The sequence below is a fragment of the Rhea americana genome, unplaced genomic scaffold (genome assembly GCF_003343005.1).
Source record: "Rhea americana isolate MKP2758 unplaced genomic scaffold, rheAme1 scaffold_100, whole genome shotgun sequence".
Classification (NCBI taxonomy): domain Eukaryota; kingdom Metazoa; phylum Chordata; class Aves; order Rheiformes; family Rheidae; genus Rhea; species Rhea americana.
This window is the reverse complement of record NW_028185040.1, coordinates 1812222-1839410: the sequence shown is the minus strand read 5'-3', so window position 1 is coordinate 1839410 and position 27189 is coordinate 1812222. Positions and strand designations below refer to the sequence as shown.

The 27189-nt window shown below is 38.6% G+C and overlaps 1 protein-coding gene across 1 annotated transcript in view; it reads right to left on the bottom strand.

Annotated features, from left to right (window-relative positions):
• Positions 1 to 1166: 1166 nt before the first annotated feature.
• The window catches only part of DCLK3 (doublecortin like kinase 3), a 27258-nt gene continuing 1235 nt past the window's right edge, over positions 1167 to 27189 (bottom strand). The window contains exons 2-6 of the mRNA XM_085304355.1: positions 27139 to 27189; positions 11677 to 13556; positions 5171 to 5303; positions 4084 to 4251; positions 1167 to 3195 (exon numbers count right to left, since the gene is read on the bottom strand). Coding sequence (XP_085160481.1) covers positions 3002 to 3195; positions 4084 to 4251; positions 5171 to 5303; positions 11677 to 13556; positions 27139 to 27189 — 2426 coding nt within the window. The 3' untranslated portion in view covers positions 1167 to 3001. The remainder of the gene's footprint in view (positions 3196 to 4083; positions 4252 to 5170; positions 5304 to 11676; positions 13557 to 27138) is intronic.

Here is a 27189-nt window from a genome sequence, read left to right as displayed (position 1 = left end):
GCAAAAATAAGGGAAAAGATGACTCCAAAGCCCAAAGAGACAGTGACCATTACAAAAATCTCAAGAAAGTAAGTGAGAATAGTAAAGCTCCCACCCCTAGAGTCTGAATTTGGTTCATGTATTAGAACTGTGTGTCTTGTATTTCTTAAAAATCAGGTCCAAGTTGGGAGGTCTTGCAGTAGGTAAGACAAAAGCTTGAGAAGAGGGAGTAGTAGGTGCAGAAACACCACGGACCTGAGATCAGTAAGGGATTTTCACAGGTTCTTTGGCTAAGCCCTCTAAGATCTATTAGCTTTCAACACCAACAAGCAACGCTTCAGACCTGAAGCCTTGATACTGAGCTCACCAAGATCCTACGCGTAYGTGCCCATTGCTTCTAACAACTAAAATCAGACTGGGAACCTGGACTCTTCAGTGCAGCACAGAAGCAGTGCAAGAACTCTTCAAGCTGTGGAAAAAAAGAAAGAATAGCTAAATAGGAGAGAAAGGAGGAGGTAAAAGCCCTGAGGAGAGGTACCTGGCAGCTTTTTGAGACCCCAGCCTGAAGAAGGAAGGTTTAGTGCCACATGTCCATCAGCAATATCAACAATCCTGTTCCTCAGCACTGTGTTGGCAGTGTCTGTATTCAGARAAGCTGTATTGTGACAGCACACAGCACAGGCTGTGTGTAGTCACTCTGGAAACTACAGAACTTGAGAAAACAACAAAATCTTTGCAAAAATAATTACTTTTACATTTATTACAAGCAAATTTTCTATCTTCTGTACTATGGAAAAGAATGTAGGCAAGTACTTAAAGATGACAAGACAACCCTTAACCCAGAATCTCCAAACTGGAAAATTAATTCCTGATACAGTATGGTTTTGTCACTTCCAACTTAATTCCTAAACTACTGCATTAAAATTATAGAGAATAATAAATAATTTTGCAGTTCAGAACCATTTTTCCACTTTCCTATCTAAGGGAGACTTAAATTAGCAGGGAGATTATTAGTAATACACAACAACCACATAATGCATTTAGTATATTACCTATATTCTTATCTATAGCCTTAACTCAGGAAAGCAGTTAAATCCATTCTTGTTTTCGGAAAAGGAGACCTTTTCCTGACCAAGGCCTCCAAGCAGAGGTATAATATATCAAATAAATACTGCTTAGGCATACAGTAAAGATTTGACAGTTGTTTTATGAATAGTTGGATTCCACAGCAAGTCTTAATCCAATATGCATTAAAAATGAGCCAGTTAATTGAAAGTGCAATTCTTCATTTAGAAATAAGTCGTCTCTACTTTCAAGCATCATTCTTGCTTGAAAATAATAACAAGTTGAAACAGAAACACAATGGCAGTACTCACATTTTTTGGTAATTCAGAAAGGTTACACAATTATATCATTCAATAAAAATAATGCTCTGGTTCATAGAGTTATGAAAACCTACTTCTGATTCCAAAATGCTTCTGACCTCCCTCACTATGAAATACACATACAGAGCAGCAGCTCTGCAACTGTAAAATACCCTTATTCATTTCTATGAGCTATGAATTCAACACTAATACTACTGGTATTTTTAATGTTAGTATCATTTACTGACATATGAAACTCACGGACAAAGTATTATAAAATAGACAAATGTGCTTTTCGGTTTTGACTAGTTAACCAAAAATTCCAAGATACAAAAGCTGTTCTAGGTCATGATCATTCTCAGGACTAGAATTTTCCCCAAAGATTTCTTTAAAATGCTATCCAATTCAATTATAAATAACATAAGCAATGAAGTATCTGACATTTCTCCCAGGAGACTTTTCCACAGAAAAACAAGAAGTTGTTTTTTCCTGAGTTTAACTCTAATGTAATTTCATTCCATTGCCCATTCTCACATAAACAATGAGAAAAAGTTCCCTTGGGAGGCAACAGAAAAGAGAAGTTGGTAAACTAAATCAATAAAGTGTATAAAAGCAATTCAGCTGCCAAGCGTGCTGATGGAAAGAGAATCATAAAGGTAAGAGCAAACATGAGAAAGTCACAAAAGCAACTTCCTAGTTTTCTCCTCTCCATCAGCATAAAGGAGTCAGATTCATATGGATGGCTCCCAAGAAGAAACCAAGTACCAAAAAAAAAGTGGGGGCAATAACGCCATACATGCACCTTCATAAAAAGAAAGGAAAGAAAAGAAAAAAAAAAAAAGAAACTGCCCAGCTTTTTATTTCACAGAGCTGGAAGAAAAGCCTTTTGCAAGGTATTATTATTACAGTCCTGAAAATACATCACCCATGTCATCTTTCCATCTCTTCTGAAAGATATACAAAGCTATCACACTACACAGAAACTACCATATTTTAACAAACATGGTACGGTCTATTGCCCTGTCTCTGAGAACATCTAATGAAAGATGCTACCAAGAGAGATAATCTAAAATATTTGATTTTGTCTATATTTTTCTTCTCTCACAGCTTAATAAGTAGTATCTTGCCATTTACTTAACATATCCTACAGCTAAAGGATATATTTATTTATTGTTTTATTCCCTCACCTTCTTCATTGCTCTTAGGAACTGATGAAAAACAGTTCAGAAGATTAGTTCAGGATGTGTACACAGACAGCCATTTTGACAATACCATAAACAAAACTCCTAGAAGGTATTACACAAAGAGAGAGAGAGAAAACACCTTACTGTCATCACTAATGTTGGCTGTAGAAGCAAACATTTGTCGCCTATAAATGATATAATTTTGTAATGTAAAAGCCCTAATCAGTATTTAATAAAGGACACCTTCCAGAAAATATCCAGTCCCCAGTGATGTCAACAGCAAGACTCCCAACTGACATCAGAGAAGTGGATAAGAATTTGATTCCTGTCCTTCTCCAGAGGCTCAAAATCAAAAAACACCTTGCAATGGCCTGCAATAACTGTAAAGACCCAATTCATTTAGAAAAGAAAATGAAAGTAATCAATTAATCCCCCCTCCCCCCCAAAAAAAGACTAGATTAGTTTGAAGAGACTTCAGGTGTCATCTGCAGCTTCCTTGCGGCGCTGGGTCCGGAAATGCCGCTCAATATTTTTTGTCACTTCCCTTTGCAAATTTCTGTTGTTAGTTTTTCCAGCTGTTCTGATCCAAGGATGCTGAAGTACTTGYCGTGCTGTGTAGCGCTTTTGGGGATTCACTATCAACAGCCTGGTTATGAGGTCTTTTGCTGCTATTATGAAAGACAGAAAAGGAGGGAGGAGAAAAGTGATGTGATAATGCAGGCAGTTATACCTACACGAAACATCCTTCTAATTTTTCCTATTAATTTTACCATAATGACTTTTGGGGCTACTGTCAGGAATACTATCAACTGGATTTAGAACTGCAGGGAAGAGATGTCAAATATTCACCATGTCCTTTACTGAACATTTCTGCCCTACAGAAAGATTTGGGCAAGGAAAAAAAAGCAAGGGAAAGGAATTTAATGTGGAAAGCATGCTGTAGGCATCAGGCTAGGTGCTCTCATTCACAGGAATCAGTGTTAGGCATCTGACCCCTCAAAGAGCATAAAAGTTCTAAAAGTGCAGTGCAAAAGAGGTTTTGCGGGGTGAGGGGGAGGAATAGTTTGTTTTCAGTTTTGCAGAGAGAGAAGGGTTTTAGGGTTTTCAGTTTTGAAAAATGCACAAAGAGACTATACCAGCCTGTGGGTGAAAAGAGACTTATTCAGTGCGGACACCATTGATTTCAATGGAAAATCCACAGAGTTCTATAAAGCAAGGATTTCCTTCTCAGATTATCAACCTGACATACACTTGTGGTGCCTTTTCCATGGAGCCAATTCATACGAGCAAGGTGAGGAAAATCTTTGCTCTTTTCTCAGAAAGGGAGTAGTCAGTTAAGCCAGTCATAGGCAATAGTCACAATCACAGCCATGGATATTACCAGAGGATTAACTTCAGATTTGAAGTAAATACAGATTCACACAAAATAGACCTTGAAGACAACCCCAAAATTCACCAAGTTCTTTGTTCTGTCCAAAAGTGGACTTTGTGTGCCCAAACCATTCCAGGGAAGAAGTCTGTCACTTCTCAGATATGGAGTAAATGATGACTCTTACCTGCAGAAATACTGTCCCAGTACGGGGAAAGGAACTCATAATGACCCAGTTTTATGATCTGAAACAGCTCTTCTTGATCACGTTCCTGACTGCGAAAAGGGGGAAAACCACAGAGGAGAATGTAAAGGATCACACCAGCTGCCCACATATCAACTTCAAGCCCATAACCTTGGGGGAGAAACAGAAAAAAAAAAAAGTGTTAATTATCTTTTACCAAAAGTCCTGCTTCAGAGAGAAAAATCACAAATGGTAGGGAACTTTTTTATTCCATTCTCCAAGAAACATGTAAGTTTGCATAGTTTCTTGAAAAGATAAGGTCAGCTGAAGAATGAGTGGCTGGTACATCATGTTTTCAAGTTGAGCTTGACTATTTGTTAATAATTACAGTTCTCAAAGTCCCTCTCTTCTTCAACACATTCTCTGTCTCACAGGGCCAGTACCAATTGGCGCCTAATTGAAGAAACACAGCCTGCGTTTGTAAAATAGTCCTTCTCAGATTCCTCTCCAAAAAAGCACTATGAAAGTGCCAAGTTTCCATTGAAACGGAATATAAGTGGAGATGCACAACCCAGCTCCACAGAACAACAAACAGAAATAGCTTACTTGAGTCATCAACAGAGCTGCCTCTTTTCCAGGTCTGAATCTTTTTGGATACGAAATCTCCAAACCTTCTTCTGACTGAACTATGTTTGGAGTTGTTACATAAGTATGGCATAAACGTTCACAATCTTTTTGCATCATTATGGGCCTTGGATAGTTGTTTGGATTGCAAACATGAAATGAGGATGACTATCCTCAGGTTTGAAAGAGGAACTCTTGYTCATTTACCTCATTTCAGCAACTATTATCTATGGTATTTTATGTCTTGCCTGCTTGAAAAATACCACATTTACATTACCACAGACTTTAAAACTACAGATATTACTGGTGTCATGCTTACATTTTTCAAAAGCTAAAAGATTTTCTTTCCTTCCACAGATTATACTGCTAGCCAATCTCCTATCCTGTAAAGACACATTGATAGGTTGAAGCATTCTAGAATATTTCCATCATTAGAAAGTTCAGAGTAATTATATGATTTACTCACCCTTCTCAGCAAGTATTTCAGGGGCAACATACGTTGGTGTTCCACAGACAGTAAATATGGGTTTCGTAACCTGCTTTGCAAGGCCAAAATCTGCTAGTTTCAGTGTAGTAGATTTATCTGCATTATGCTGGACCTATACACAACAAAAAAATGTACATATTTAACCCAGATTCATTTGAAGACAGTAGAATATAAAGCAACCAGTTAATAACAAGTAGAATGTAGTAAGGCCTGATAGTAATGCTTTCAAATAAATCAAAGTGAAATGGAAACAGCATTTTGATAAACAGTATTTAGAAAGTTGTTTGCACATGCTAACTTGGTGTATATATTTAAGAGGAGAAGCAATAATGGAAAAGGAAATTTTATTCTAAAAACCCTGGTACACTAACTTCCAAGAAATGAAAAGGCAGGAGAATGAAAGGCAAAGGAGAGTGAATTCAATGTTAATTTTCTTCCCCTGTGAAAACAAGTTCTTCTTTCCCTTTGGAAGGATGAAAGCTGTGAGCTTCTTTACACTGAARTGTGATACTCCCAGGTAAGTTACTGACTTCACAGTGTCAACCAAAAAGCATACCTCCCTCACAAAAGTCTAATGAAAAAAACAACCGCTCTTCATTTATTTGCAAATTACTCTGCTACTCTACCTGCTGTCCTGAAAGCAAATATGAGTCATGGTTATGACATATTAAGTGTTGGAAAAATAGATCCAAGTAGAATATCCTCCTAAATCTGTCTATTTTGCAGTTCCCATCTCATACATCCTCCTGAAAAGTAGTCAAAAAGCTTCTTTCCATTCTAATTATGACTGTCTCTAATTTGTAATGTGGAAATGTAACATTATTTTAAGAAACAAAATATTCAAAGGTCAAGGCATGAAGACAGCAAGGTAATAAAGCCTATCAATATTCTTAATACTGGTGATTGATATTCCAACATTAAGAAGTAAAAAAGTGTCACGTTGCTTTAAATGAGAAATTGTCCATCTCTGTAACTACGGGGAAGAGATCTGCAGTCAACATGTCTACAAGAAACATGAGGAAATCCAGACTCACCAATTTTGAAGGGACAAGTTGGAATATGATATGGTAGAAATATATCATGCTTTAACACATCACACTTTACAATCAGACAGTGCTTGAGAAGGCCAAAAATTCAGGGTAGTCCCTGTTATTAAGGCACCTAAGGGCACAGATGGGACAAAACTTGCTCTCCTACATTACAACCAAATAATCCCTACTTGTCTTCTTTATATCACATTAAAAACACTCTTCTAGTTTCCATCCAACAAAAACTTTTAGGGTTTTTTTGTTTTCCTAAGAAAAGTAGTTTTCAGTGTGAAACYGAAAATAACGTTTCCTATAGGCAGGCAGCAAAAACTTTTGCTGGAGAAAAGTAAAATGTAGTAGCTATCTTTATTTTTAAAAGTAGACAACTTCATGATGCTTTCTCATGATGTGCTGTAAACACATCAGCTGAGAAAAATGAAAAATAGAATTATATAAAGGTAACAGTTACTTCCTGGAGAAGCATCTATGCACAGAATTTTAGAATCTAAGCATATGGATAATAGTGGTAGCATGCTAAAAAAGTTACAGTGGAAAATTTAAGACAAATAACTGTTATATGCTTACATAAACATTTAGAAACCAGGGTCGATCACTGGTCCTAATCTCAATCTTAGCAAAGTCAATAGGGAACATCTGGTTGTCTTGCTCTGTGAAACATACTTACACTTTTTCTTTTATCAGGACATCAAACTCTAATCTCTCAACAGAGCACAAGGTGGCAATACTGCACTGCCTGTTCTTCCAGGACAAAATCAGTAAGCTTTTATTTCACATAACAACCAAACAGGTAGTAACTTAGGTGTATTTTCACAGTTTTGTGACAACTATTTCAAAGAAAACATGTAACCTGTCAGCACGCCTGGAAACCTCAGCCCAAAGCTCCTCCGCATCTTCATTAATACTACGCTCTGAACAACTCAAACTCGGCTCAGGTAGAGTGAGCTCAAACGAAGGGTCCAATCTTTGCACATTCCGATCTATCCCTTCCGTTGCATGGCAGAAGAAAAACATTTAAATACTTTTCAAAATAGAAACGTATACACCGCTCAAACAAAAGGCCCCTCAGTCACTTTTGTTTCTTCTGAGGCCAGCGTATCTACTCACAGCAGCACTACAAAAACGCTCAAGAGAAATCTAGCCACTCTTCCCATACCTACAGTATGTGCTCTGCAGAGCCAATGTGAAATGGTGCTAAAAAAACAAAAACGGTAATATTAGATGATTATACTAGCCTTACTGTGATGCCTAAAAAGATACCTATTACAGCATCCGCACTCAAAAAAAAGAATGGTTCCAAAAGCCCATTTAAAAGGCCTGCCTCGTCTTACCAGCTAGAGTCAGCGATAAGAAGGAATAGTATTCAGTACACTTTCTATAGGCAGCCAGTTTAGGTATTATAACTATTCGTGTCCTTCAACTGCAAGGCAAATGCCCAGTAGYCTTCCACTGCAGGCAGCCGAGAACACTGACCACTCTCTTGAATGTGGACACCATAGTGGCATATCCAAATACTGTTTTGGACTTCTAACCAGTCCAGCCATGTGCCTAGAAGATTTTAATACAGTCATCTCTAATAGAAAGCCAAGTCCACCTTCAAAKAAAGGGCAGACTGATGTTTTTTCTTTATCTTCCATGCTGATGACTGCCACCTCTTCATGCTCTCTTATGTTTTCACATACACATTGTGATTTTCAACAGGATGTTTAAGATGGTAATTTATAGCATAAATATTCCTCTGTATGCAAATACATAAAGTAGCATAGATTCTTCATATAGACATCATGACAGCAATCTGGTCTGTAARATCAGATTATATATTAGAAAGAGAGCTAAAGAGCTACTCAGAGCTAAAGTACTGCTTATATACTCAAGTTTCAGACTTCCTTTGCTGCTAGCTAGAATAATACCTCCATGAAAAAATTCTTATAAAAAATGCCCTGTGTAGGCTTCTTATACTGAAAGCTCCTGACAGGCAATTGGTTAAATAAAATTTTAACTCCAATGCATTTGGAAACCTTTGCCAGTACTTTGTATATTTGTAAATAGTATCACAAAACTGAAGTTAAATGAGAGAAGAGCTGAACTTGAAGTTCTCATATATACATGAAAATTCAAGAGAAAAAGAAAAAAAAAGATGGAAAAAAATGTATGAAAAGCTATAGCACTTATAATATTACTTATAAAGTCCAATGTTAAACACAATTACCATACTGGCATGTTTTAGAAGCACCAAGGAGACAAGTTTACGATCACTGATACAAGGGGCAAGGATGGAACTTCGGGTCTTTTACAGCCATAACCTGGAAAAACAGCCACCACACTTTGAAACCAATTTCTAACCCACAACTCAAGAAATGCCACTCCCAATAGAATTAAGAAGTCCGTTAGCCAAGAACCTCGTTAGAAAATTCTATTCCTCCCATGGTCCTCCAGGCAGCATTAAAGAAGTGACTGGCCTCTTTTGTGAAGCCAAATATACCATATTGCTCATTTTTAATGGCAAAGGTTTTATTGTTAAACATCTAGTCCTAAATCAGGTGACTGTGTCAGCTGAAGGGAGAGAGTCACAGCAGCTGTCTTCACACCAGCTGTCAAACAGATTTTGTTTTTGTAACGCAATCACCACCCTTCTGCCTCACAGTTATGCTGCAAGGAGCATGAAAGTTGCTGGCAGGCACAGCAATAAAAAAGGGAGGGAAGGACAAAACAGAATAACTGTGGATTGTTATCGAAGTTTATAACTAGAGGACAGTTCTACAAGAGAAACAAGAATGAACTAATTAAACCAGCTTTCCAACTCTGTCCTGTGTTAATAACCTTACATTTCATTAGTCRAAGTGTATTTCCACCTTCCCTTCTGTGGGAGGTGGGAATAGGGATTCTCTTCTTTCCCCAGTTGCTTATTTCCATGAAACTTGTAGAAATACTTCCTCCTCAGATTACTGTTCTGTCGACTCTGATGGAAATTAGCCAGCAGGCTCAAAAGTCATTAGGAGCAGTATTAGACAGAGCAGGTTTACAGCTGACAGACACACTGCCTTAGGAAAAAAGACTAAGGATGCTTTCTCTTCCATTCTCCATTTGCTAAGATTTAAGAAATACGGAAAAATTACAAGAAAGAAAAAGGACAGGATCCACCTGACCAAAAGCAGAGGTCCAAAATAGGACAAATGAGTCAGCCTAACGTGTGTGCCTATTTCTTTTCACTAGGTACAGAGAGAACCTAGAAAGGCTAGCTTAGACTTAAACATCTACTGAGTGGCAATCTGAAGTGAAACGAGAAGTATCACACCACCAAGAACAGAAATACTGCTGTTTCAGGATGCCAGCACTTAACAGTACTGTGCTTCCTCTCCAGTAGACTACCCACAGTGCCTGACCTGCCAACACTGGATGAGCCCATGAATTTTTCTTCAACATTTGTTATTGTTCAGCTCTGGCTGACACTTTAAGATTAGCAGCAGCAGTCCTTCCTTCTTCATTACTGTTTCAGTGACTCCAAGGAGTCAGAGACAGCACCTTTTAGGTTAGAAATAAAGAAATCTTTGCTTAGATGACTTGTATTTACTAAGATGCTTATTGGATAGCACACAAAAACCTTGCTAAAGCACCATTCCCAAACACCATGGTTAAAAATACCCTTCTGAGAAGGAATCCTTACAGAAGGGACCTGTGTTGCTGGAAAGAGTTTATACAATTCCCATACCTCTGCACTAAATGGCAGGAGTAAGTTTCACTGGAATATCTAAACAAACAAACAAAATACTATTAACAGCTTATAACCTCATTTGACTTGTTGAACTTGCTACTTACCTTAACTTTTCAATGGGAAGCTTTATGTAAACTACATCTAAAGGTAGGTGTTCAGTCAATTAGCAGCAAGGGGAAAACTCCAACAGATAAGTCTTTTCACACTCAGTTTGGGCAATCCTGCTGCCAGAGGTAAATTTGTCCTTGCAAAATATTTTCTGACGTATATGTTTAGCCAGAATGATTATTTCAATGCTACAAAACTTTGCCGCTGCCCAAGAATCTCTGTTTAGCAGAGCGTCAAATTAAACGTGAAAACAATCAGAACAGATCTGTATCATACCCCTCTTTCTGCTTACTTGCATCATTGTGATGATTACACATTATAAAAGGAAATAAAGCATCTGGTCTCAGGTGTTTCACATGCACCAGTTTAATTTCAGGAAAGAGGAAGGAGTAGAAACTGGTTCATAACGGAAAGTTCTTCCACCCTCTGGAAGAGCACTCTTCTGTTCTGATTGAAGTTTTGCTTTCACATTAAACCAAGAAGCATGAAGGCAGGGCATAGAAACATAATTGTTTCCACAAACCAGACACTTAACACTCCTCATCTTTTCTTTAAACACAGCCCACATACCAATAATCGTCTTCAGACTACCCAGGTTGCATAGCAGAAACTAGTATACATATTATTGGTTGATTAAAAGSTTCAGGAGTAAACCTTTCATGCCCATCATTGTCCAATCTCTTGCTTATCCTACAGGTTACATCATCTTTTTTGTCCAGTAATTCCCAGTGATATCTTCCCAATATTAATTCCATTAAAGAACTGAATGCATAAGACTAAATTGCCTATAATCCATTTTTGGCTAATTAGAATCATCCACCAGCAGATCAAAACAGATTTGCAAATACATGGTCTCTATTTGCAAATACATGGTCAGAATTTTGGAACTTTAGTGCAAAAGCGTAAGACGTGATTGGCAAAGGAGCTCATATGAGTAACAACTGACTTCAGTGCTGAATGCAAAGAATGTAGCCTCAGAAATGTGTGGTAGAAAAGAATTTTGCTTTTTGGCACAAAGGTTGTACTTGGGCTGACTTCAGTGTTCAGTGCTATATTCACCGAAATACTCATCTTGCAGTTCTAGATTATTTCAGTCAACTGCATCATACCTCTGCTTTTGAGAAACAAAATCATCACAAGATAGAAACTACTACAGGAGAGGACTAGYGTGTTGATCTGCAGAATGTGACTGCAGTGGACAAAAAGAGCTTCAATCAATAAGCTGAATTRGTAATTTTAATAAATTTTGGTCTGCAAAGGAGATGCCTTATGATTCAGTGCATGTTTCATGCAAAGCATTCAAGCTTGAGTACCTAAAAGTCAGATGCTAAATAACAGATCTGATTTCCAGAAATTTGGAAAAATTCACTATGCATGAAAGTCAGGTCACTTTAGTATGAATTTCTATCTGCAGGCACTGCTATCAGCAGTGTACAGCAGATACAYGCAAAGTAAACTATAAGGCTACTTTCACTTCAAAATTGTACTCTTTTCCAAATGTTACAGCTACAGTACCTCTTCTCTGTATTGTATTTCCTTAAGAAATATCCAAAGATCCACAACAAAAAGGAAACTAAATCCAACTCCTGCACATACACATTGTTATTGCCAATACTTACCAAAAGATTTTCTGGTTTGAGATCTCTGTGAACAATGTTTTTGCTGTGAATATAAACCAATGCCTCACACAGGTCAGTGATCATGACAGCAGCATCATGTTCTGTGAACTTCACGCTTTCTATGATTGCATCAAATAAGTCCCCACCTGGGACATACTCCAGGATAAGATAAATCTCAGACTCCGTCTCATACACTTCAATTAAGCTTACTATATTGGGATGAGAAAGACTCCTGATGATCAGAATCTCACTTTCCATCATGTCCTCTTTCCCCTTCAGCTTGGACTTATCAACAATTTTCATGGCATAGATCTCATGGGAGATGCAGTGGCGACATTCCTTCACCACTGCAAAGTTCCCATCCCCAATGGTCCTGCCAATCTCATAGTGTTTTTCCACATCGCTTCTGCTTTTAATAGCATGCCTCCGGCTTGTGTTTTCCAGTCCCTGAGCCTTGTTTGCCTCTGTATTCATTCTGTGCCCTCCCGCTTTTTCAGGTCGTCTCACATCATTCTCCCTATGTAGGATATCCCCCTCTCTTCTGGCACCTTCCTCTTTAGTCCTTTGCCCCTCTCTGCCCTCCCTGTGTGTTTTTGATGGTTTCTCTGCATCTCTTGGAGTATCTTTCATTAGCCAACCACTTTGGTTAGTTACACAGCAACTTCCTTTCCCTTCCTTCACTTCATGAACTACCTGCCCTGCTTCTACAACATTCTTCTTGATTTTTACTACTTCTTTCTCATGGTTTTCATGCCTCTCTAGACCTCTTTCCTTCTCAATGCTCCATTTTTGTTTTTCCAGCTCTTTGTTAATGTTCCTATATAAGTGCTTCCAGGTCCTCCTACAGCCATCATCCTTCAGTCCAACCTCCTCAGCTTCCAGGGGAATTTCTGAAGAATTCCGACAATTCCTGACTTTTGCATTTCTTTCTACATGGTACTTCTGACATGTACCTGTGTTGAGGTCTCTGTTCTCAAATGAGGTCTCAGCCTGCCTTTCCCTTTGTAACTTTTCTCTGGCCTGCCTCTCCCGTTCACACTTCTCACATCTCATAACTTCTTCTGAACTCTCTTCTACTCTTTYCTCAGGACTTTTCTCTTCGTTACAGTGCCTCTCGCCTTCTCGGGCTTTTCTAGGCTTCACCCCTTGTTCACCATCCCAACTTTCTCTAGTCCATTTTTTTTTGGTTCTCAATTTTTCCTCTTGCCTTGTCTTGGCTTGACTTTTTCCTTCACGTCTGGCTATCAGTTTGGGAGRCACAGCACCACTGCAGTTCTTGGCAACTTCTGTCTCATCAAAGCCACTATCCACTTTTGAAGCCTTGTCATACAGCCTGCTCTTCAGTTTTTGGGACTGCTCCTCATTTTGCTGAATTGCATTGACAGCATACGGATTATCTGGATAAAGTTCTTGTATTACCAGTTCTAGATTCTTCAAAGTGAGCTGCTCTCTTCCCATAGCTATGAAGGCATCACCTTCCCTGAAGAAGTCAGAAACGCTTCGGATTTCTCTACCTCTCAGATTGTAAAGCCTTCTCACACGGTCATTCTTCCAGCGTGGAAATCCCAGAGCTTCTGAAATGTCAGCCATCAGCTGTTCAAAAGTCTGGACTGATCTCCTGTTCAGAAGCAAAGTTATCTTTCTGAGCGTGTGTCCACCAGGCTTCACCACAGTAACAATCCTTGGCTTCACAGGGCTATGCTCCGAATGTATCGTGTGAAAACCATTCCGGGGATTAAAAAATGGTGAACTGTAACTATGCGCACTCAAACATGGTTTTCCAAAGTTTCCTCGACCAACAGAAGAAGTCCCTTGTAGTTTTCTTTCCTTTACTTTCGAACGTGCATTGTGTGACGTATGGTCAAACAAGCCTCCATGTCCTAGGATAAACAAACAGCAGGCATATTATTCATTATCCATCATCAGATGTCTCTGAGTAATAGTACTCCATGCAACAGTGTACATGGTCTCTAAGTCAGGATACACACATGCAATGTTTATAAAGCACTTAAATTGCACATACATGTAACTACAAACATTAAGTTTGTCATAAAATACCTACATTAACAAATACACACTTTGCGACTGAGACACGCTATTCAGAGAAATATATTGGAAACGAATAGATCTTTCTCCTATATCTCATCAACTTCCAGCAATCCTCAGATATAGGGTTACTCATGCCAGGACTCTAATCAGAGGGTTTAACATCCCTTAATAGATTCAACTTCCATGAACCCAGCCCATTCCACTTTAAACTCAATTGCAATCTTCACATCTGCAAACTCTGAGGCAACAAGTTCCACAATTAAATTGCATAATGTGGCAGAAATTAATTACTTTTGTTTCAAAACTGCTACCAGTTGGCTATTTGTGTGCAGCCTTGTATTCTYAAAATAATTATCTTGCTGTTCACTTTCTCTGGACCATTTACTTACTTCCTAAGTTAAGTAAATTTAACACAGGAGAAAAAAAAAAGAAATTCCTTAAAGAAAAGTACCACTTTTGCTGTAATTTTATATTATTACTAAATATACTAAAAACATTATTATAAGTTTWTTCTTAAAGACTCTCTTAATTCTGTTTGATATTCAGAGTCATGGTTTTCTGATATTGCGGTTTGACTTTTTTATTCCAAAACATATGTAAAARCAAGAAGTCCTGAATCCTCCCCAGGGACATTTGCAGTTTTCCCAGCAGGATTTCATCTCGAAACACCAATCAAAGAAAATGGCACTATTCTTCACATGTAATTACAGGAAAAAAAAAAAAAGTGAAAACCTAATATACAGCTACGTCCAAAGTTATAAGTCACTGTCTATAAATGAACTAAGAATAATAACGGTATCTTAAATACTCCAATTTCTTGTACTTACTAAGATTAGAACTTGATTACAATGGGARTCTTTTCAGCCACAAGAAATAAACTTTTATAATGAGATCACAGTGAGCTTCCAACTCCATTTAATGGTTTTACAGTTTAGCCGGGAACAAAGATTCAATAAATTTGAACTAAAAGGATAAAGCCAAAAGAAAGTAGCCAAAATGATTATTGGACCATTGCAACGAAATTCCCGAACACAAATGGCTTATCCTCCAGAGAAATCAGCCCATTTTTTATGCAGCATTATGATTTAATAGCCCCAGTGTGAAAAAGTTCACTCTCATGAACATTCTTCTTGGTGCTAGAGTTAAGATATATATGTTCAAGAGCTCTCACAGGCTTAGGTCTACCACGTTTTAACTGCTAAAATATCTTCAGTATTTCAATRTACATATTTTTATTTGTCCCTTTCATCAAGGCCTAACAGACCAGAAAAAAAATATGCCTTCATACCTAGAATAACAAACAAAAGGGAAAACTACTTTCTCCCAACAACAGCTCTAGCACTCATTCACCCTTCCTCAGAAACAGCCTATCCAAAAGGCAACACAGAGTCTGYGTGTGCAAAGTATGACATGGGAACACACAGCTACAAATCTCCACTCTGGCAATGGCTTGGTTTGGTACTACCACGATGGATACTTCTGAAACGTAAGCCTCACCAGCTAAGCACAGTGTGCCCCTCGGCATCTCCCTTAACTCTTGTCTTCATTTTTTCCCTTCTGCCAAATGATTTATTTTTTTCTCCAAATAAATATTACAAAGAAGCCCAGCTGCCAGTATGTTGACTGAAGACGTAAGCATTATATAAGAGCTATGTGTGACTAATGCTTGGTGGTTGTACTGGAGCAAGATATTTCTGTCTTCATTCTACTTTATAGAGATGATCTCTTGTTATTGAAAAATGACTACATATGTGCTAGTGATTTTTCAGCATCAGGTATTTACATTCTACGCAAAATAAAAGCCTACTTTGAATGGAAAAAAAATCAGATGTAATAATAGTTTTCTGAAATCTAAATGAATTCCAGAATATTATGTTGGTTACCAGGAACTGCTGAAGCTTTGAATTTGATCAACATCTCCAGATTCTTGCGTACAGCCACTAAAGCGTTACCTTGCTAATGGGAACAGCACACAACATTTTTCAGCTTAYAATCTTGATCCAGCATAAAAACAATGCTGCACTAATAATGACTTTTCCCACAGATTATGTTTCTCTCAGCTATGATGCTATTATCACACCTTTCTGCAAGTACATTCATTTTAAGTGCCTGGTTGCACTGTTGATTATTTCAATTAACTGAGTTTGGATAATGTTTCCTTTGGTTACTAAATCAGTTAAGCTTTAAACAGAAAACATGTTTAATTTTTCTCTATAACTAATGGCCTGTGAGCAATTATATTTCATTAATAAGAACAGCCCAGAGATGTGTTTTTGTACATTTTAAACTGGTTCAATTCCTAGTCAAAAGTAGTTTGACACAAATCACAAATTTAAAAATAATTATTTTAAGAATATGGATGAATCTTGCACCTTTTTCAAAAAAGAAAAAGGAAGTTACATAAATACTTAAACATATACAACTATCTCCTGAACTTTTCTGAGGAAGGGAGGAAGAGCCATATTTTGTCAAAGTGGTCAAAATGACTAATCTATGTAAATACCACATAAATTAAGAAATTAAATTCATTCACCTGTGACAGCTACACATACTAGTTATTTTCCTCTTAAGATGCATTTATTTTACCTGATACATTCTTGTTAAAATATGAAGTAAGCCCCAATCTTTCCTGAAAGTTCACATACCTAAAGCAATAACAAACATTTCTTAAAAGCTATGAAAGATCATGGGCATATACATACGCAATTCTATACCTACAATTTATATTACTTCAAAACCTTGTTTCCATATTTATATAAAGGTAGGAGAGGAAGGAAGGTAGACATGGGAATCAGAAACACATTTCAATGAGTTCAAGTACTGACAAATGATACAGTGCTGAAAAAAGTTATTGGAAAATGCATTTTTTTTCTTTCAATGACTTAGTGAGAGCTAATAGTTGAAAATCTACATATTTCTTGTAAAGGCTGATATGCACAAATACATGCAAGCCTATTTTTACCCATATACACTTCTATCTATACATGGTTATGTTATGTTATTATGTTATCACCAAATGTCAGTATACAGGATGATGCAAAAACTGAACAAGGCAGAAAACTGTGGGAGAGCATCAAGGCAGTGGTGAGTGCCAAGGGCTATTGCTATGGAGGGGAAGCAGTAGGGCAGCCTGACTGGTAAAAGACACCATGCATCCCACCWAAGCTGCGCACAGCAGCACTGGAAAAAGAAAACTGAGACTTGCAGAGAGATACAGAGCTCTGGATAAGGGAGGTCTTGAGGGGGCAAACTGATTGCACCCGCTCCCTAGGGAAGCAGGAAGAATGYGACACGAGAGCTCTGCAGGCTGCAGCAGATAGCATGCATGCAAGTTCAGCCCTCTGTTGGCCAGAGCACAAGTGCTCCCTGGAGAGAAAACAGCTGCTGCAGCAAGCACAGTTTCTGGGGTTCATTTTTAACAGACAATTCACAAACCATTTATGATAATCACAGAAATTCCTACTGAAAACAAAATAAAATTTCCTCTAGCAGACCTTTCCTTGGAGGGTTTTGGTTCCCACTCTGGAAGTGGAATAAGATAAAGGAAATTCAGGGCACTTTAGCTCTGAATRAGGTGTGCATACAAGGCTCCAACCAATCTACGTCTTAACAAATGGCTACAGCCCTACAACACCAAGGTCATGATGTCTGCCAGAGGTCCCATACTATCACTACAATTAACAATCTGCTGCTGGCATTTGCCCTTCAAAGCTTATCCTTTCCCTTGACCAGTCTTTAAGTTTGTGTGTAGTAATTAAAATGTTTCCACTYGCCTTGCATTCCTTCTTGGCTCTCCCTCTTGAGATCCCAGTTTCAGTAATTAACTGAATGGTTTTCCCAGCAGCTGATTCTGRTATCAAGTCACAGGTTGCAGTGGAATTAAATTTTTACAAGTATTACAACACAATTTAAAATTGAAGGGAAAACTGAAATAGAATCTAGTCATGCCATCACTTTCAGCATACAAGATGGTTTAATTTAAGTCCTACAATTTAGCAGGCTGTAGATCAATACAAAAGCCTCCATTTAAAAAAGCAGTTGTGAAAACTCCCCAAAACAGCGAGTTATTCACAGAARTAAAGTTGCAGGTAACAGGAATAGTATAACTGGGAGTAATTTTGACGTATCAGTCCCAAAATAGCACAGACAAAATGTTGTTTCAAATGGGAAGTAAAAGAGTAGAACCAAAACTTTTTTTCAGGAAGTCCCAGCAATTCTTGTTGAGGGTAAAACAACGACAACAGAAAGAATTGGCATCCAAAATATATTTATATCGAAGTATCCACAAGTATTTCAAAGTAATTGAAGGAGAACAGTCTCTCTGGACTGCCTTTAGCTCAGAGCAGCCAGGTTTGTAATTCACGCAGGTTAACAGTGCGCATCAGCTGCAGGATGCAATAGGAGTCCTCTAAAAGTATACCATATTAATCTCCTCTTCTTGCTGTAAATTATTAAATGTTGCCACTTTCAGGGTTAGTGCATACTGTAAGTGCCCAAGACTGAAGAAGTAGTAGTAGTATGACAAATTTGATGAATGTACTAAATTAGTTGCACRGAAACAATATATGCTCACCAGCATCCTTTTACAGCAAGTAAATTTTACATGGGCATCATTTACAGCCCTACCGTTGGAAACACAGACCTGTCAGTCCAKCTTGGAAAGCATATAGGACATCAGCTGAAAAGATTATTTTTTAAAAAATCTATATATTTATTATAGGCATGGTTTGTCATAACATCCATTATAATTGTTGCTGACACTTCCCCTTAGAGCAATCATTCCTTAGTAGCTTATAGTATTTTCAAGTTTCAAYTATTTGAGCAAGAACCTAGTACACCAGTAATTGCTTTAAGTTGATTTTTCTCTTTTTTAAATATTTCAGGTGAAATTTTTTAGCCTTTCTAGGAAAAAGGCGAGATAAAAAGATATTGTTTTACCAGATTCAAAAACACTGGTGTGTTTTTTCTCTATATAACTGTAGCTGAATACCCTCACTTTCCTTTCCTCCTTGCCATTCTTTCCTGACATTTAGGGCAGAGATTTTGCAAGTGTTAGGACAAGCCTTTACTTCAACACCACTAGAAAATAGTCACCTCGTGTCCATTTTATCCATATAAGATTTCACCTAGAAAAAGCAATCTAATTTCACAAGATCTCAGTAAGAGACAGTGCCAAATTCAGCAAAAAGAACCCTACTAGCTCTAGCCTGATCGAGCTCAGAAGGCTCACATAGATCAGAGCCATGGTGTGTATGTCCTTGAGGGGCAGCCCAGCTTCAAAAATGTCTTTTCCCTTTTAACAGCTACAGAGGTATATTGATAAAAAAAAAAGGTTGGACAGTTGAATCAAAAGTTTGGAATAAGTTAGAGTGGCTGGAGCCTCTCACAGGCTTTTACTGAAAGTCGGTAAGGGAAATGGAGGAGAGTGGAACCAGTTTGTCAGAAGGGAGGCTGGAGGAAAACATGCAGCACAACAATTTGGCTAACAAAAGTAACTAGGACTATAGACAAATATGTGTATATGCAGATAACCAGGACTAGGGAGAAGAGACATCACTCAGTGCTCCAGTGCATTGTGAAAGACAGACTGGCATCAGAAAATACACCAGGATAAGGAATTACTTAAAAACAGGGGATGAGGAGCCCTGGCAAAGAGACTAAAAATGGAAGTCAGCTGGGGAAAGGCAACTGAGACAGAATGGAGGACGAGCTGGGACAGGAACCTGGAACTTGCTGAGTGACAGCAAGAGGGCTAGCAATAGGAAGGGAATTGAGGGGACACTGCTCTTCCAGTATTGCTCTGTCTAGAAGCTAAATTGACTGTAGCAGGGCCAGTGACTAGAACTGGAACAGGAATGACTGGAGATTTTGACTAAGTGGATAAAAGAAAAAGAAGGCTAAGAAGTCACAAGTGAGGAGGAAAAAGGACTGAAAAAGGCTGCAGTAGACTGGACAAATAGGGCCATATTTAGATATTGGCTGACTGCAATTCCTTTGAACTTTGCTGACAAAGTGGAAGCAGAGGGAGACTGGAAATGGGAACCAGTAGACGTGAGGATGGGAATAAGGTGGGCAGAAAGCCAGTAACAGGATTGTCCTTACATCCTCAGTCTGCTCTGTTGCAGAATATCTACCTCCTCCTATTTTCACCTTATCATTTCACCTTCTTCCCCCTGCCCCACCCCCCAAGAAGAGAGAAACTGCATGCACACTAGAAGATGGTTGTATTAGAGGAACATTACTAAGTTCTTTATGAAGAAAAGACAGAACTAAAGTCAACACAACTTCAATTCACCACCTCCTTGCATAAAAGGCCGTTTACAAGTGCATAAGATTTTTCCTTTAGCCTCTTCAGGCCACGATGGAGCCTCTTAAACAAAAAAAAACAAAATAAAACAAAAACAAAAAAAAAAACAGAATCAGGACCATGCAGTGAAAAAGTGTGTTGTCTACAGAGACCTTGTCTCTCTAAATACAGCATCTGAAAAGTGTGTTGTGAAAGAATACAGGAAGAGGAGGAATGTGTTCTCAAGGTGAGGGACTACAGCCTTAGGGAACTGGATTTTATCTCAGACAGCTCCACAGAGTTTCCAAGCAATTGACTTTACATTCTGGTGCCCAAAATAMTATCCTAAGACCTGATCTGTAAAAGTATTCAATGGCCACAGTTGCAACAGAATTTGCAGGAAGCTGTACCTCAGGCATACAAAGTATCACAACATACCACAYACATAACACTAAGTCATCCCGAAAATTGAGGGCCTGGATGTCTCAAATTGCACTCTTCTCCAAGTTAAAGGACTTTGACCTTAATTTTTGCACCTTGACTCCCACTCAGAAAAACATAGTTAATAYACTCTCTTTAGACCTATCACAAAGATGCTAATCCATATTTGTGAAGTATTCTGTTCTCGTAATGACAAGCATGACAGAAAAACCCAAGAGGAATTTAACAACCCCACATTTACAGCAGAGTTCAAAAAGCATGCCATAAAATGCACGAACATCCGGAGTAAACCGCGAGTTGATGCTTATTAAGTAAGCTATGTCCATCCTTTGCACTGATGGAGTCAGAGACTCCAGGGAAAACAACAACATCTGATAGTGCAGTTAATGGTTGTATCATAATGCATTCGAGCAGGGCAGGGGCAAGACAACCTCGCTAATCAATAGTTGTAATGGCTTGACTTTGCAACCTGAAAAATGTTAGATTGTAAGTACCTGATCTGATAGAAACACACTGGTCAAATGGTATGTGCACAGGACATATTAGATGGTGAAACAAATACAAATCATATGACGCAATAAAACAGTATGGTAAATCATCTGGTCATCATAACCATGGTTTCCTGAACCAATGAGACAAGCACAGTCTAAGTATTTTTAGATAACTGACATGTATTTTAGCAGACAACATCAGGAGTTACCTATCATAGTATTTGCAGGAATTATTAATTGCATTAGCTACTGCTGTAGAATGAAAACAAAAACCACATCCAATATTGCAAACACTGCTTATCAGTTGGAATCTTTCAAAAAGAAGTTTAATACTGTCACAACAGAAATTAGCTCTTTCCCTCTTTTATAACATCATTTCCCCTTCCTTAACAGTCAGCTGCTATCATTTTCATGCCAGCACATCCACCTCCAATTTGCACTAGTGTGAAGGAGATAATTGCTGACACAATCAAACCCAATTTGTAGAAAACACAGATTACTCAACAGCTCAAACAGTACTCTAAGTTCACTGAAGAAAAACTAATATGGACCCTTCTACAAAAAGGAATAAAAAAAGATATATAGATATACTATGAATGTATCTGTCCTGTAAATATACAGTTTTAGTCCGACGGGCCTATAAAATAAGTATAATGGATTCCAAGTTCACTATCTTTCACATCAAGTATRCTTAAAATTTGCATAGAGTATTATCTTTCCTTTAACTGTCAGTCCTGCAAACTCAACTGCRTGTCAAGTTGGGTTCATTCTTTCCCACATATCAATTGAACTAAAGTTTCTCCCAGTCAAATTACATCTTGTTCTATTAAGCGAGCTCCAAAACATCAGCAGTGAGGGAAGAAAACATCATTAGAGACTAGTCCTAGAGGACAAAAGTAAGGGAGAYGCACACTTCTGTACCCACTCCTTGCCCTCACAAGCCCCTGGCATGCAAGACGACCACTACAACATATCTGGTGACAGCATGTAAAAGAAAAGCTTTTGATTTGAAGAATAAAATAAACATCTGTTATGTCATGCAAACTGGAAACCAGAGATCTCTAAATGTTTCAGCTCCATGAAGGTCTATTATTCTTCCCCAGTTTTTCATGCAYTCACTCTAATCCCCTCCCGCCCACCACCTCCTCCCATTTCAGACTCTCCTTTTCACTGCCAGTTTTGGTATATGGATCCTTCAGTTTATRGGAGATGCCAGAGGGTAAGGAGTACAGAGTGGCTGCAAAGCAGGCTAAGGATTTCCTCAGGTGTGAAGGRCTGTCTGGAGGAACAGCCTGGGTGGAAAACCTTGCAGCTGGCTGGACTTCAGCTGAAGACAGGAGACCAAGAGATCCCCACACTGCATCTCTCGATAGAGCTAGCTAGGTAAGCTCTGGATTTTTCCATTCTGAAGATGGATGCTGCCTCCTTGTCACCCACACCTCCAGTGCCAACCTACAGTGATATGCATGTAGGAGGCTCAGCACACAGGAACATGTGACTGTATTTAACTTATTTGAGAGCCATGAGGGATAAGTGACATTTAGCAACCAATCTTCCTTCTCTCTCAACAAAAATGAATTCAGCTTTTTTTCCTCCTCCCTCCCCCCATTTGCTTAATGTTCAGAGCCTCCTTTCAGTCTGCCCTGGCCTTTCCCTATCTGGCTCCCCGCAGAGACAGCAGTTGGGGCCAGACTGCTGCAGGGCAGTCTGCTTTGCTTTCTGACAGCTTTACACTTCTTTTCCCCATCCGTCCATACTGGTTAGSCAAAAATTACCTTCCTACCAGCTCATCTGCTCCCCCTGCAGGCCCACAGCAAGCCCACTATACAGTATAAGGTTTTCCAAATTAAGCCATTTGTAATTAAAAAATAAAATATTTACAGCAAACACAGATGGCTATTGCCATGTGTTAGTGTTAAACTGAGCTGAATCACCCCTAGAACAGCAGATGAAGATAAAGATTTCATGCAGTCTGGCAATGAGTCACAAGTGCCATCATTTTTAATTTTTTTATTATTATTATTAAAGAGAAGCCCACTTCCATTATTCTTTTCTTCTTTCTGACATTCTAAAGGTAGATTAAAAAATAAGCATAATGAAATCCCTTTAAAGAAGTATACAGATACATAATCTGTAAAGACGAAGTGCACTGCACATGAAATGAAGCAGTACATTTGCAGATACAAGGCTAAGTTTTTAAAGTTATTACTCTGCATAAAATCAAAAAAAAAGAACATTATGAAACTGCTCATTTATTTCATTTTTTTCAAAGGTGACAGTCTGTGTATTTTACTGGTAACAGCTATGCCTGCTTTTTGTAGTTTGACAGGTTTAGGGTCAGCCTCAGTAACTAAGGAAGATCTTGGATTGCATAGCTCACTTCCATCAAGAGCATCTTTCCAGAGAGGGTAGAACTGGCAGAAGGAAGCAAAAGCATCTTACACAACTGCCACATTTGCAATCATCCATCTGTTAAAGCTTTCTATGTGTTTCTCCAGGTTCAGTATACAAGGATTTTCATGTTGATGTTCTGGACTCTTGAATTACCATATATTTCAAATTACTTATTCAGGCTTCATCACAAAGCAAGTTTTCATTGCTTTTTAATCCTGTTAGCCAATGCTATCTCAATGGAAGGAGCAGGATTCTGCTTATTTTTGTACCAGATTTTACTTGGATTGCTTCCTAAATCTTAATTTGATGACTAATCAGTTGCAACTGAGCAAAACCAATGAAAATTAGAAGGCTTGCAGAGGTGTCACTGAGGGTTTAATTAGGCTTCTAGAACCTTTATTACTAACAACACTGTTGCATAACTGAAGAGAAGACCCAGCTAGAGTCTAATTCTCTGTTTAGTTTGCAAAAGGGGCAATTATCCAAACATTTTACTTGGAAATTTAGCACACTTAAGAGATGTTAACTCACACATAAGAGTAGAATTTCCAATCCCATTATTACTTTTTAAAGAGAGAGTCGTTTATTAAAGTCAACATTGCAAAATCAGCTGTTTTGCACCATTTATGAAAGAAAATGCTTTTTTCTTTTTGGCAAAACTCTAAGCTAGTGCTAAATATATTTAAAAGCATGATGACAAGCAGAAAGATTAGGATCTTCACATCACCAGACACTTCTCAGCATCTCTACTAAGCAGATTATTTATGGTGATATGAAAACTGAAAAGCTAAAATATATCTGCAGGCTAGCAAAACTGAGTGGGAGATGGTGTTTTCAAAATGACTACTGAAAGCTTCTAAGAACACTTAGCATAGGTAATTGTCTTGCGTTCTTATAATAATTACATAGAGTGAATTACATTAATAACAGAAGGAAGCTTGTAAACGTGCCTGATTTTCATTTGCAGTGAAGGCAAATTACCAAAACCTAAAATTCACATTAGAACTAATTGAGGCAGTAGCTTCCCCTGCCCTTTTTCAGTCTGCTTCCAAGGACCTAACAGACATTTTCCTAAAGAAAAGACCATCTACCCTGAAAACAAGAAAATCTTGGAAACAGTGTACTGTTAAAAAGTGACACGTTCACCTCTTTCCATTTCTACATTTTCAGCTCTGATCCAAGTTACATTGAAGCTAATTAAAAGATTTGCATTGCCTTCAGTGAGAGTTGGATCAATCTAAATGAGACTGCTGAATATTCCATAATATTCTAGTGTTCATTACAAGAAAATCTACTTAACACTGATTTCAAATATTGTTAAATATTTAGAAATAATCATGTCAAAGCAGAAGAGGGAATATAGTGACAAAACCCCCTCCATTAGCCCTAGAGCTGTAGGAAAAGAAGGAAGGATCACCAGCTTCCAGATCTCTACCTAGCTGTAGAAGAAAGCAATGTAAAGCTAATGAGCTTAGAAATTGGGAAGTGAATCCCACAAAGCCTCCCTTAGTCACCCCATGTGGAAAGTCCCACAGACTCCAAAATAGAGAAGCTGGGTAGGACATGACTAGAAAGAGCTGCAGTACAGTCAAATACAAWTTCTCTTGTGCAAGTAGTAGATAGAGATATATTCAAAACTCAGATTAGTATGTCCAAGTTAATTAACTTGGGCAAAGACAACAATGAAGACAATGTAACATTAGAACAGTTCAACTTCAGACTTCTTAACAAGTGCCAATAACCTGAATTAAAATCAAATTATCTTACCTGTGCTGACACTTTAAGTCCAATTAACCAATTCAGGTTAATGAACCACATATGGAGATTTACCAGAAGCTAGCCCTCAGCTGACATGTCCTACAAAAGCTTTTATGGGAAGATTGATACCATATCTGTAGATCCACATCCATTTTAATACAAGAAAGGATCTGAATCTGCAGGATCAGTCAGTTCTGTCTAAAGAACCACAGCACAGCTTCCTCAAATATAAAATGCTGCCACCTCTTGAGAAGGGCATGACAGAGTTGCTGTTGAAGACATGACTGAACTTGTACCATGTAAACCAATTGTAGTACATTTTGTAAGCTTAAGGCCGCTTGACAGCTGTTTTTTGACTGTGCTCTACTTCTCAATATTTCAAGGAGCCAAAATTCAGRGTGTAGAAGGAAAAAAACAAAAAAACACAAGAAAGTGTTAAGAGGGAAAAGGGTGGCAGGGGAAGAGTTCCAGAGGACTGGGGCGGGGGGGAGGGTGTCAAACCTGTTTGATATCCATGTCATTACAGAAGGCATTTGAAAGTTTTGTACTACATCTGGAAAACTCACCAAGGTTTTTTTTGTTTGTTTGTTTTTACTAACACAATCTTTTTTTCTCTTGTCCCTTACTGAGTTGTCAGGAAGCACTTCCTTGGAAACCATAATACAAAAATGTTGCTTCCCCCACCCCTTTCTAATTTGTAGATGCTTCTCCTTGGCTCCAACTTACTCAGCCCCAGAAACCTTTTAGGTTGCTTCTTTTCTTATCTACCCACTTTTTTGCTCTTTGACTTTTATATTTATTTGATGAATAACTTAACTAATATTTTTTCAGACTAATGTCCACAGAAAAGAGTACTACATGAAACAACAAGCAAAAGAAAAAATCTGATCAAAAGCTACAACATATCAAAGGTAAAATGAATGGACAACTTGACAAACTTGTTTAAAAATAGTATTTCAGTACACAGTGTAGCAAAAGCTTCAAAATATAAGGTTGCTCCTAAGCATTGCCTCTCAAAAATTGAAAACTGTCACCTTAGGTCAAACCAGCAGCCCATCTAGTCTTGACTACTGAGGAAGGGAAGAAAAATTATGCTACAAAATGAGAAGTTACAGAATAGTCTTCCTATACACATCCATTCTGTTATTAAACAGGAGCAAGTAAAAGTGATTTAACTACAGAAGTCAGGTCACACAAGAGTGCCTTACGGGGCACAAAATGCTGCTTGTAAAGCTGGATGGTTTGGGCTGCTGCATGTCAAGGCATCCACATCTGACACTTGGGGCACGGCAGCCTTCCCCACCTTTTAAGCCTAAGCCTGTAACACACATAGCTACAGGTTCTACTGGATACTTCTGTATCCTCTACAGCTGCTTAGGTAGTCTCTCAGCCTGGGAAAAGGAAGGTTAACCTGACCTCCAACACTTTAGTATGAAGCAACAAAGTATTCCCCTTTTAGTAATGTCTTATGCTTTCAGTAGTACTTTGCTTCATTTCCCCAAAGCTGTACAACAAAGCTACCTCATTTAGCTTTTCTTATGATGCAAAGCAGGGTGACTTCTCCCTATTCCAAGAAAAGTAACTGAATGTTGCACAACCAAGGGGATGAGCACAGTAGAATAAACATCCCAACCTCGCATCTTTGGGGAACACCTTTTTAAAAGATTTTTTTTTTCTTTGAAGCTGTTGCCCGAATTCAGCCACAGCTGCTTTTTCCCTAGCTCGCCCCGCAGCAGAAATCCCTCTTTCCTAAATCACTCCATCCTTATTTCAAGCTCAAGTGCCACAGAAACTCTCCTCCGTCCCTCGCGGGGAGCACCGCCGGGCTTGCACGGAGCAAGCCGTGCTGGCTCCCTGCTCACGCACCCTACCGCGGTCAGCTCAGTAATACACACGCAGTATTAATAAAAACWCGTAACGGTAAACGGTAACGAGGCAAGAAGTTTCCCCCGCCACCAAAGCCCGGTCATGCCCGCCAACCGCCACCAGAGCCGSGGTCCGGCTGCCTCCAGCTCGCCCGGCCCCGATCACCGCCAAACTCACGCGGAAAGCGGGCGTCCCGCCGCGGGGGAGCGGCGCAGGCAGGCAGCGGGG